The sequence below is a fragment of the Caloenas nicobarica genome, chromosome 8 (genome assembly GCF_036013445.1).
Source record: "Caloenas nicobarica isolate bCalNic1 chromosome 8, bCalNic1.hap1, whole genome shotgun sequence".
In the NCBI taxonomy this organism is placed as follows: Eukaryota; Metazoa; Chordata; class Aves; order Columbiformes; family Columbidae; genus Caloenas; species Caloenas nicobarica.
In genome coordinates, this window is record NC_088252.1 from 13704975 (window position 1) to 13717309 (window position 12335).

At 38.5% G+C, this 12335-nt stretch overlaps 1 protein-coding gene across 1 annotated transcript in view; it reads right to left on the reverse strand.

Annotated features, from left to right (window-relative positions):
* The window catches only part of SLC9A9 (solute carrier family 9 member A9), a 197091-nt gene that overhangs the window by 4343 nt on the left and 180413 nt on the right, over positions 1–12335 (reverse strand). Inside the window, exon 15 of the mRNA XM_065640255.1 lies at positions 500–605. Coding sequence (XP_065496327.1) covers positions 500–605 — 106 coding nt within the window. The remainder of the gene's footprint in view (positions 1–499; positions 606–12335) is intronic.

Consider the following 12335-nt stretch of genomic DNA (forward strand, 5'->3'; position numbering starts at 1 on the left):
GTTCAGTGGCAGGAAGACTCTTAAGGAAAATTTTCATTAAAGCTTAGATGAGGAACAAGTCTGATGCAATTCCACTGTAATTTTTATTTCATTCTTTGTTTATTTTCTCAGGTCTTAATTTAGTATCTTGATGTTGATTAAAGCAAATAGTTTCTTACCATGTTCTGCTCTTGAGCAGTGTTGAGAAACATAACCTATCCTTCAGATCTTTAAGATAACTTCAATGCTTAAGTATCACTGCTGGATAGCCAATACTTTCAGCATCCGGCTGAACTATTTAGCATATGTCAGTCATTTGAAGCTCACAGTATTTGTGGCCATTCTTGGAAATGTAGCTCTGCAACTTCCAAGATCTCTTCTCTACAACCGTGGATAAATTGTGTAACTTTTAGCCTTAAAAGTAATAATCTTTGGGAAAGGGACTTTACCGAAATGTTTCATTGAGTATGTCAGGTTTTGGAATACACGTTAAATACAATTAACCAAGATAGGTACTTACGCCATATGCAGAGGGGCTGGTCAGGAGCCTGGCAACGGGATTGCACCATTCAGGTAACGTTGTTGTGAGAGGTGGACCGGCATGTGTTAAGATAGGTTTTAGGTATCTGTGAAGTTTGTTAAAGAATATTTCCCATACAGATATTGATACTAACATGCTTCTCTATTGCACAAAGAAATTTCATTGTAAAGCGTAAGGGAGTCGTCTAACTGAATGGAAACATAGAAAATACCATCTCTTTACTCACCCATTGCTGCATACATTCACCTGTCATCAGTCTTGTCTAATGGTTTTCAGTAACAACAAACAACCTTCAAACTGAAAACCCAACCCTTTGCTCCTCCCCCCCACATCAAACCCAAACACCACCAAACAAAAAAAAACCCCAAAACACTTGATGCCCCAAATCTGTCTTGCAGGGTACCAGAATTGCTGAAGGGGATGTGTTGTGGGATACATAAATGCAGTAGGAGCCGGAAGAGAAGAAATGTGAGCTAGATTATCCTCTTTACTGTTCCCATCTACTGTTTGTTTATGTGATCTCTTATGTAATTTTAACAGGAAACAATTTAAGATGCAACTGTACCACCTACTTTGTGTAAGAACAGTAGTGAACATTTGCTTAAATGCATACTCAGCTTTTTGTAATATCAGTGCATTTCTTCAACAGGCAAAATATACTTCATCAAATATCAAGTTTCTATATCACTGGGAGCGTACATAAGTTTTCTCTGTAATACTTTATTTTCAGCATCCAATGCATTTGTTTTATACTTCATACATCAGTGATCCTTTGTATAAAATTATGGAAGTTAGGAACAAGTTTTATGCTATTGTCTTGCACCTGTCTTTCCAGTCTTTTCATCCAAAAGTGCTTTATTGAGATAAAAACCTGCTCATCTTGAGCAATTATATCATCCTCAAATCTGTCAATAACAGCTTTCCCGTGAGTCCCTCAAGTTGACTTCTCTGCTACTTTTACTTGCAAAGTAATTTTCAGCGTTCTTTGGGAAGCAGGTCTGTCAGCTATTTTTGCTGCTAGGGAAAACTTGATTTATTGATTGTCATCCCCCTTTCTCCCCCCTGCTCCTTTCTCTTGCTGCCTTGCTTGTGCCCCTACTCTTTCTCTCTGCCTCCCTAAAGAAGAAATGAACAAGGGTAGAACTGAGTAGTGATTTGAGCTCTGCAACAATATTGTAGAAAATAAGGAGTAAATAAGAGTGGGTCTTAAACCTAATGGCTACAGATTGGAAGGCTCCACAACTTGCTCTGTCCTCTACACTACAGCTGAGGAAGTTGTTCTAGAGTATCTGGGGTTTGTGTGTGTGCGTTCTTATTTTTTTTAAAAATTAAGTTGCATCTGTTTGGAGATTGTGTAATTCCTTCATCCATGGTCATATACTGAGTTAGTGTGAAAAATTGAGTCTGCTTCAAAAAATAAAGATTTTAATATAAATTCTTATCAGAACCATGATCAAGGTGGCAATCTCATGAGATCAAATTGTTTAGGGAAAACTTAGATCCACTTGCTTCTGTAAAAGTCAAATCACACTAAACAATCCTTTACTCATCTACTCCTGATCTTATGTGAAACCCCTAAAGTGCCAAGCAGTTAAGAGCTATTATTAAAAAGCAATGTATGAAAGCCATCAATTAGGGTTGTTTTGTTTTCAGCACTTAAGGAAAACCTAATTAAAAGGCCAAAAATGGAAGCAGGAGCCTTACTCTAGGTTTTTAGTCTTTGGAAATACTGGCTTTGTTAGTGCAAACAACTTGAATTGTTTGAACTGAGCTGTCAGACCTAGCATGAAAAATACAGGCTTGTAATGGAAGTTGCATTTGATTAAACTGAGTTCTGTCTGCTCTGTTCTTTTATTCTCTTTCAGAATAAGTAACTGAAGATTTGTATTACTCTATATTTCCTCCTTAATCTCATGATCTCTGAGCTAGGCCTTACTTCTAAGCAACCTTATAATTTTACTGAGCTCTTATACCTCGCATGTGAAAATGAGTCCTGTTTTCTTCCTGTGCTTGCATGAAGCCCACAGCACATCAGGCAGGAATAGGGGGTACATGCTGAAACAGGCTGCCACTACCACTTTTATCATAAAACTTTTGTGTCTGGTGTGTTTAACTGGTTGCTATGTACATACACTGATATTTTTGAGTGATGGCTTCTCTTTGGGCTGCAACAGGTCCTCCAGGTCCCCTTCCTATTACATTTGCTCCAGCGTGTCCATTGTGCGTTGGGAATGTTTCTGCTTTGAAGCCTCTTGAGATACAGTTTAAAGTGAAGACAATTTTCTTATGCTTGTTGTGATGTTTCCGATTCTGTAATAAATTATTTATCTTTTCCTTTAACTAGTTGTTATTCAGCACCTTAAAGGAACTGAAATTGCACTGGCCTACTTTTTGTTGTTTTAATAACCTATGCCATAAATGTTTCCTCTTTACTGACACAGTTGCTTTATAGTATTACAGACATAATCACATGGTTCAGTGCAGCATGAAAGAGGAATTCTAAGCCATGTGCAGTGCTGGCATTTCAGAAGTATATCAGACATGGGTCTACAGCATTTTAAGGCTGGCAAAAAATCTTATCACACTCCAGCTGCTCTGGTTGCATCTCCAGGGAGAAATAATTTAAATAGTGTAATAAAAAAGGTACTTTTTGCACTAAGGTGGCTTTAAAAATTGGAAGAAACTAAGTGTAAACCTCTTAACGTGACTCAGAAATTACTGCCAAACCAAATTTGTGCCTACCTAATTCAGAAATAGGGAAAAGATAGTAGGAAAACATTGTATCAGTAAGTCTAGATTTGCACTTCAGCCCTCCATGGGCAGGACAGCCCATCTGCATGGCTCAGGCTCTATACCATACAGTATACCGTGTTAAAGGATTTGATTAATTTTGTAAAGGTGGTAATGTCTAAGCTGGGAGACTGAATTCAGCATGCCTGTATATGCACATGTATAGAATTTTAATCCATGTACAGTGCTGGCACATTAGCATGCCTTAATTTGACAATCAAATACCAATTTTTCTATCAACTCCTTACATCTCCAGGCTTCCACTCTTTTGTTCACATGCCCAGGAATGTTCACCCTGGGACCCTTCATTGCTATTGGAACATCCTTTTTCCCAGGCAGTCCCAGTCTCCCCTCACCACTCACCAGGCACAGTCCCTTTCCCTTCCTGTTTCACTGACACCAAACTCAGTGTCTAAATCTGTTTACCCCTTCCTGGTTCAGCTTCTGTCTCTGAGTTTGACTCATATGATGTCTTCTGTACGGCCCAGTAATAAGCAGAGAAGGCAAGGCCATTGCAGACAAGACGGTTGGCAAGTGTCTGAACAAGGCAGCCTAGAGCTGAACCACAGGCGGGTTGTTTGCTGGGGCTGGTGAGGCTGAGCAGCTCAAACATGGCCTGTGCACAGGGTACAGCATACTCAATAGCAACAGACCTTCATAATTTAGCTCTTGAAATTGAAGAGGGGTGGTGTTTTCTTTTTAAATTTTTTTTCCTAAAAAAAAAAAAAATGGTATTACCTATGTGATAGCCTAAAGAGCAAACACTTCCATTGTGTTTGAGTAGGAGCAGGCAAACCATGAAACTTTGATTATCTGGATAAGTTCTGCATGTGGCTGGCTACTGCTAACAGCTGACTGAGATTATTTGCTTACTTTATACAATAGCTTGTGTGCATGCCTGAGCTGGTGAAGCACAGAGACATCTCCAGGTCTCAAGTGCATGCACAACAGATTAGAATCACCCAAAGGAGAGGCTTTTTTTTAGAGGGGTCTCTCCTCCTGACTCTTGCAAGAGAGGATGATGTTTTCTCATGTACAACAGAATTTTCTTCAGAGGATGGTGAGTTATTAGTGTAGACTAGTTGAAAAGTGCAGGGCATGGTTATATTGGATCTAATTGTTAGGATAACAGGTCTGTTTTTGAACAGACCATGGGATCTACAGTGACTTGACATGTAAGGACAACCTCATCTGCACTGTGGAGAACGCTGAGGAGGATCCACTAAATCTGGTATAAATTATATTTTCACTTAGTTGTTACTAGTGAATTCTGCTCTAGTTCTTTGTGACATTTAAATCTTTTAATGGAGTGGCTAAAAAAAGGAAAAAAAAACCCAAACAAAACATCCCCCCACCCCCCCGACAACAAAACAACAAACTGCTAGTGTTTTAAATTAAAATACTAAACAACTGAGAATAAATGGAATCACACAATAGTCCTGCAAAGTAGGTGCAGACTGAGAAGCGGCTTGTTCTCTAGTATGCACTGCGTAACATGTCTGGGATTTTTGCAGACTATAGCTTCTAGTTTGAGCTTACTGAAGCAGGAAGGAAAATTGAGACATCTTACTTAAGTTATTTGAAGCCTATTACACCCCAAACATAACACCTCTGTGCAAAGAAAAAATCTGAGACATAAAGACTTGCTTATATAGTTGATGCATGGGTAATGCAGCTACTCTTGAAAATAGGAGGATAGGGCATGTGAAAAGATAGAACACCACTCACGTTCAAAAAGAATATATGCTCAGACACTAATGTCAAACAAATTAACACTAGAAAAAGCTCTGGAAGATGCAGACTATGTGAGGCAGCTAAAGAGAAGAAGAAAAAAACCTCTCTGATATCAGCTTTATGATAACAAAGAAATGACCCTCCATCTAAGAAAAAAAACAACCAATATACAACCAGCTAAAAAAAAAAAAGGGCACTGACAGAGACAAGAGTCAGCTACACACAGTGGAAAGACCGTTGCACTGGTGAAATCAGCATTGATGACATGCATGTGATTCTTCAGAGAAATGTGTGTGGTTCAAAGTTGCCATCATTGGTAGGATTCATCTCTCCTATCTTCAGTCACCTTATAGTAGGGTAGCTGAAAGAAATGTAATCTTCTGGTCTTACTCTTTCATCAATAAAGAGAAATGGGCAAATCCCAGGGCAATTAGTCTCATCCTGTGGTGCTGGAGTTAATTGGAATGAATTGAAACTAGGATGAGTTTCTTTCTCTCTATTGACTATAAGAATCTGAACAATTAGATTAGACTAGGATGGCTAATAATTAAGTATCTAAAGTTTGGTGAAATGAATCTCCCATAAGGGCATAAGAAAATAGAACCCCTGAGGTAAAAATGTAAGAAACCAAACACACTAGCATCATCCGTACCAAGGAAACTAGCAGGTTAGGAAAGGCATCCATTTTCGTAATTAGGAAATACTATGCTAAATGTATTTAGCAGAAAAAAAGAGAAAAATAATATAGACTTTTGTGTAATAAATATGGCATCAAAGTCAGCAGCAGAAACAAATTTTAAAACCATGAAGCTTGTGAAAACCTGAATGACCATGGAATTCGTATAAAAACTTCACCTCGATAAAATTCAAAAAGGTTTTCTGGCATGTTTGAAGGCATAGAGAACTTCTCAGGACATTGCAAAACTGGTATTCTTGTGACTTGGCAATAGGGTTGCTTTTCCTGCAGAAAATGAACTTCTGCATATGGTACATCTTTAGCATGATTACGAAACTGGAGATAGCATTGGCCATGAGTAAGTGAAATGATTGCCTTAGAAAGGATGAACACTGGTGTGACCCGCTTGTGCGTAGACCCTTAAGGCCTTAAAAAGCCTCTAATGCCAGCTGCCTCAGATGAGATCACTTTCAAGCTCTTCATATGAAACACATTCATTGTATAAAATGCTTTATCTCTGGTACTGGCAGAGGGAATGAATGTAGAGGAGTGAGCAAGTTAGCAGGGATTTCTGTGCTCTGTGTGAAAGATTATGTTCCATGAGAATGTCCTTGGCATCACCGTCTGAGAAGTATTCCAGAAAACAGATGTGTGAAGTATGAGGACTGGCAGCAGTTACACACCTTGCTAATGCCCATCTAACACCAGTGGCACCACGAGTCTAATAATTTGTGAGATGCAGGGAGAGTAAACTTTAAAGATTAAATGCAGTGAAGTACAAGTACAAATTGCTTTTGATCAAATGAATTACTTCAGTTGCATTATAGAGGGGGAGAGAAAAGGTCTGATCCAAATAAAGTGAAAGCTATAAAGCTTTTAAAAGCCTCAAAACCTCTAATCAATTACATTTGGTACAATTAAGTTGCACCTACTAAGACAGATACTGAGGACAGGAATGGTTGTAGCGCCTCTGCCCTGGGAGACCTGGGGACCAGGAGGGTGGTGGAAGGAGTGGGTAGGAAGGGAGTGATGCGAACGAGACTTCCCAAACAAGATGGGCATCATCCTGTTTGAACTAAAATAATATAGTGAGAGCAAGGCAAAAAAAAAAAAAAGGCTGCTAGAACTTTGTAAGCAACAGCTGGATTAATATTCTTGCTATGGCCTTCTGGTGACATGGGTTGAAAGCTGAAGCTAGTGCACCAAAACTGTACTCAGATAGGAAAACAATTATTTGGCATTTTTCTCAGGAAGTCAGATCAGATATTTCATCATTACGTAGATACAGCTGCACAATAACTGTTAAAATACTTTACAGATCTGTGAAGACTGTTTTTTGACAGATCTCCAGCTTCTGCATTGCCAAGATTCAGAGGATGCTCTCACAGTTATAAAGTGAGAACTTGAAAGGGAAATATGATCTCCTATGAGAAAATCCTGTAAAGAACTTCTCTTCTTGCACAATTTTGTTGAAGGATGAGCTATGAACATGGAGGAAGGCTTGGAGGAACAACGTGTCATATTCTGATGCTTGTGTTTGTAAAGATGCTAACAAAAACAGACACAACAGTTATATTTCACTGTATCTTTTAGAAGAAAAAATAGGATCTTTTTAATAAAAATAATAGAATCTCTCTTCCTCTATCTGAAGACTCTGAAATAAAGAGTAAATAAGGAGATGGGTGTCATGTCAGTAGGGAACAGAAGAGTAGCTCCAAAGAAAATGAGAAGTCTTGAAGTTTCTTGAGGACTGATTGGTACAGCAGCGATGACAGACCAGAGAGCTATTCTTTTGGCCCAGCAGTATGGATGTGCAGCCAGAACTGTGATCAGGGGTGTGTGGATCCCCTATAGAACATGAAACCAGTGCACCAAGGTGACCTGTGCTGGGTGAAGCCCATGGCAAAGCTGACAGCAACAGGATAATGTGTCATGTATTATTGAAATTATATTATTGTTTATTTGTACAGGTGTGAGAAACCACACTCATTCCAGAGATGGAAGTAGATTCAAAACCTGTGTGACAAGATCAGGACACGGTTTAGCGCTTTTGTGGAAGAGTATTTTACTTAGTAATGTGTTGTACTTCTGTCCAGTCAGGTGGTGAGTAAGAGGTGCTGGGAGTGACTTTAAAAAATGTGTATTTTTTTAGTCTCTCTATGCTGAGCTGGTGAGAGCAGGAGAGCCTTTTAAAGGCCTTGTTAATAGAAAGCTTGTTTAGTGTAATATATTCTCTGAGAGTCTCTAGTCCTGTGAGCAGACTGGTCCAAAGGTTGACTTCAGATTCTCCAGCAGGTTTTCCCAATGTGTAACCCATGTTATATGCACAACTAGATAGCTGGATGAAGTTGGAAGTCTCTAGAAGGTTTGTGAAAAAGAACATTAAGAAGTGGAGGGCTCAGTGTTGAGGATGGGAAGACGTATTGCACAGGAATAGGTTCTGCTGCAATCCAAGGAAAGCACCCTGCTGGCAAGCCAGATCCTTGCTTTGTAAAGGTATTTTAAAATGGAGAAAGACCAGTTAAAAAAACCCTCATGATATAATGTTCCCTAAGAGGTATGCAAAGAACAATTGAGGATAATCAATTATGTTAGATATCTTAGCAAAAAAACCCCCAAACCCCCAGAACAACCAACCAACAAACAAAAATGAACAGAGATAATACCAGTTTTTATACTGCTAGAAATGAAAGAAATGTGAGGTATTTATTCTAATACTATAATTTAAAATTTTAAATGCATAAACCAGGGTATTTTGTTTGGGAATAGTGGCAGATTAAAATAACAGTATAGAGGATACATATTAAAAGAGATCAAAACTGTCTTTTGATAAGCAGAGAAGCTTACCAAAAATAAAACAGAAATAGGAGAAAACTCGTAATAGATTTCCAGTTGGGATAGTTCATCTCACTGCTCCTATCACCACACTAGTCTGGAGCAGGATAATCAAACTCTTATCTGTCTTTGTGCAAAAGGCTTTCCTGTGAGTGCTGGAGAAAAGTGTGTTGGGTGAGGACAGTGTGCTGTGGTGGACAGAGTTTGAGAGACATTGGGCAGTGGGTGGCTGGGGTGGGAAAAAGTGGTGTGTGGTTGTTTGTGTGTGTGGTTTGTTGTTGTTGGGTTTTTTGTGTTGTGTGTGGCGCTTTTTTTTTTTTCCAAGTGTGACGAGTGACTTTTGCTGTTTGGTTAGAAATATAGTTGGGCAAAAGTGGAAAAATAATCTTATTTTTGGTAAAGTGAAGATCTGAGGGGGATATAGTTTTTCCAAGCTATGGTACTCCAGATGAGAAGCTGCAATGAGAATTTCTAAGCCTTTCTTCTGTTTTACTGTCTTTCTAAAGGAATGTGGTAACTTAATGAAAATACAGAGCACTCACTTCCAGGCACACAGAAAGATGTATGATTTTAGAACAAGTATTCAAGGTGCAGCAGTCATTGCCTGAAGAGCTCATGGAGCCTGTGATAAAGGGAAGTGTGATCTGATAGCGTAATGCGATTCCAGCCACTCAAGCCAAGGCACTGGTGGGGTCCCAGGCCTTTGGGAAGGAATTCCCCCACTTCTTTCCGTACAACCCACAAGATGCATTTGGAGGGTTTTATTTCTGCCAGCAGCATGATAGTAAATAATGGATCTGCCACAGCATGAGGAAATCTGCACCCTTGTATTGTTGTTATTGCTGTGTTTGGCTGAGGTATGAAATGCTTTTGTAATTCTTTTTAATGGATTATTTTCACGTGTTGTTAGAGATGTTGCAGGTACTAGTCAGGCATCAGTTTCAGAGAGATTAAGCCAGTCTCTTAAAGCTTGCCTGACAGTTCATTATGTTTCCAGTGAAAGATTCTGGAAACAGATTATGAAAGATATTTTTGTTTTAATTTGGCATCATTCCCTTCTATTTGTTGGCACAATACACTGCCTACATGTACCAATGCTGGCACTGACCCAAATACAGACAATAATAGAGGTGAGGAAAAGTACAGTGCAGTGTGAAATGAGCATGAGGTTTTTTCATTCTCAGTGTTTCATTACAGATGGAGAGGTCACCTATTGGGGTTTCAGTCAGGAGTTGCTCATAATACAAAACCAGCTGTACTGTGCACGAGCAAGTGTAGCTGTTCCATGAATGTGATTTGGTTAAGAAACACATTCATTGAGATCACCGCTTTTCTTTTCCTTTCCCATCTCTGACAACTCCTGCATTCAACTCCTAATCTAGATCTGATTTCAAAACTGTTTGCTACTCAGATTTCACTCTAATGGCTTGTTTCCAAATACCTTCACATTCTAATTGATTTAGACCTAGATTTGTATTCAAAAGCCTAGCTCTGTGTGAATTTATGCTGTTTATTTCCTTCTTTCACAGCTATTTTTTCCCCATATAAAACTGATGTAGTCGCTTTTTTTTGTAGATGTATGGCCTGCTCTCTAATAGTTTTTTGAATCAAAATTCATGATGGTACCTTAAAAACCCAAACCAAACAAAAAGTCCCCCCAAAACCCACAACCTCCCAAAAAACTTGTAGAAGGTGTGACAATCTAAAATATTTAAAACATATTAATAAGCTCACTGGATATCTTAGCAGTAGCAGTCAGATTTTTGAGTATTTAATTAATTTTATGTAACACTGCAGTACAGAAATGGCTGGCATCAGTGGACTCTCTCAGAAGGTACAGAGCTTGCAGAGCTGTGTGAGGAAATGAGCTGCCTGAAAGATTAAAGTCAAATTCTTCTAGAAAAAAAAAATGAAAAAGAAATAGGGAGGAGAAAAACATCAAATGTTTTGGGTTTGCCAAATTTTGAAATTATTACTCTCTTGCGCTAGACATTATTTAAATTTTCAATTAATTATTTTAAACTAGACTACATTTAGCTTCACCCTACTCACTGTGGAATCTGGGGACTAACTATCAAACAGGCTTAATATTGTGAGTTGTCAAAAATTATTAAAAAACCCCCACCAGCCCAGCACTAGTGAATCAGTTTAAAATCACATAATATAAATTTTAAAAATAAACCTGTATGTTCTGGTGTTTGGTATTGGAAAGCTTCTCCAGCCTCTGCAATATAGTCCTTGGAGACAGACCATTTTAGGCTCTATGTGGAACCCTTTTCCTGTGGTTTCAAGGGAGAACAGAACTATCACGCAGTGGCAATAACCTACATATAGGGCTGTTGAAAATGTTTCTGTACAAATTGGATCTTGTCAGATGTATCTAATTTTACCTATTAGATACAATAACAAGTTTGATAAAAATGACCTGCATTTAATATGCTTTAAGGCATTTTGAACGGTGTTATGATAAAAAATTAGTTTGCTACAGTATTGTCAAGACATGCATTAAATTGATTAAGAATTGGCTGGTTGATAGACCTGAAATAGTGATTGCCAGTGGAGAACTGCCGTGAATTGGTGTGTGTTTCAGTGGAGGTTTGAGAGGGGTCAATAGAAAACTTGATATTAAATAATTTCACCACTATGAAGTCACTAATGATAAAACATGTGGATGATGCAGACTAAATCATGGGAAGGGCGGAGCAGTCATATAGACATACCTCGGTTGCCCGGTAAGCTCATCTCATTCAAATATATTTCCTCTAATTGCATTCCTGAAAACAAACAATCAAGAAGGGCCAAACTTCCCTGCAGTGCCTGTGGAGTGTAATGCCAAGACTTTTCTTGAGCTTTGAGGAGAGCAATGTGTGCAAACAGTGAGTAGAGAATAGAGCGCGTGTGCCAGTGCTTCTGTATTAGACACTAGTGAGTCTGGGGCTGCAATACCATGTCCAGAGTGGTGGTCCATCTCTTAAAGTGGTTTTCAAAAAGTTGGGAAAGATGTAAGAAAGAAAGAGCCCCCTCAGTCGTCCCCCAAAATACCAAAAATAAAAGGTAAAATAGTGACTTAACGAACTCTTTAAGTACCTTTTCATGAAAAAATACATGATACTGGAGTGTTTATTTTTAAAATAAACTAATGCAGGCAATAATCTAAATCTGTGCTAAAAGACACAAACCAGATGTTTTAGCAGTGACTAACCAGTGCAAAATATTCCTAAGGGAAGTAATGAACTTTCCACTGCTGATATTTTTCTGATGAGGAATGGATACCTTCCTAATACCTGGTGTCCTTTAGCTGCCACAAGTTTCTGAAATCAATACAGGATGAAAGTTAAGAGTCTGATGTCCAGGAGTTCAGACTTGATAATGTGAGAGGCCCTGTGCACACCAAAATTTAAGCTCTAAGAATTTAATTAGTTAACACTTTAGAAGCCCTTTGGCACTAGAAAAGTCATAGAAGCGCTCACTCAAGTTAATTCCCCCTGGAAAGATAGTTGGCTTAGTATCTGAGAAAAATTTAATCTTTAAGATTTTATTTTTATTTTTTTTAAACTTATGTGCCTAATTGTCCCAGGTCATGTCTGATGTGACTACACTTGCTAAACCCTCTTTTTCTAGTTACTTAGCTCTGCTTCATTTAGCTTGCTAACATTCTGCGGAAGCACATCATCTAAGCTCCTCTCTGTTCTCTACCACTGGAATAAGCATTTCATTTTCTTTGTGCCAACCTGTAGTTCTTGAATGAGTTTTACAATACTGTATTGGCTTTGTACTCAA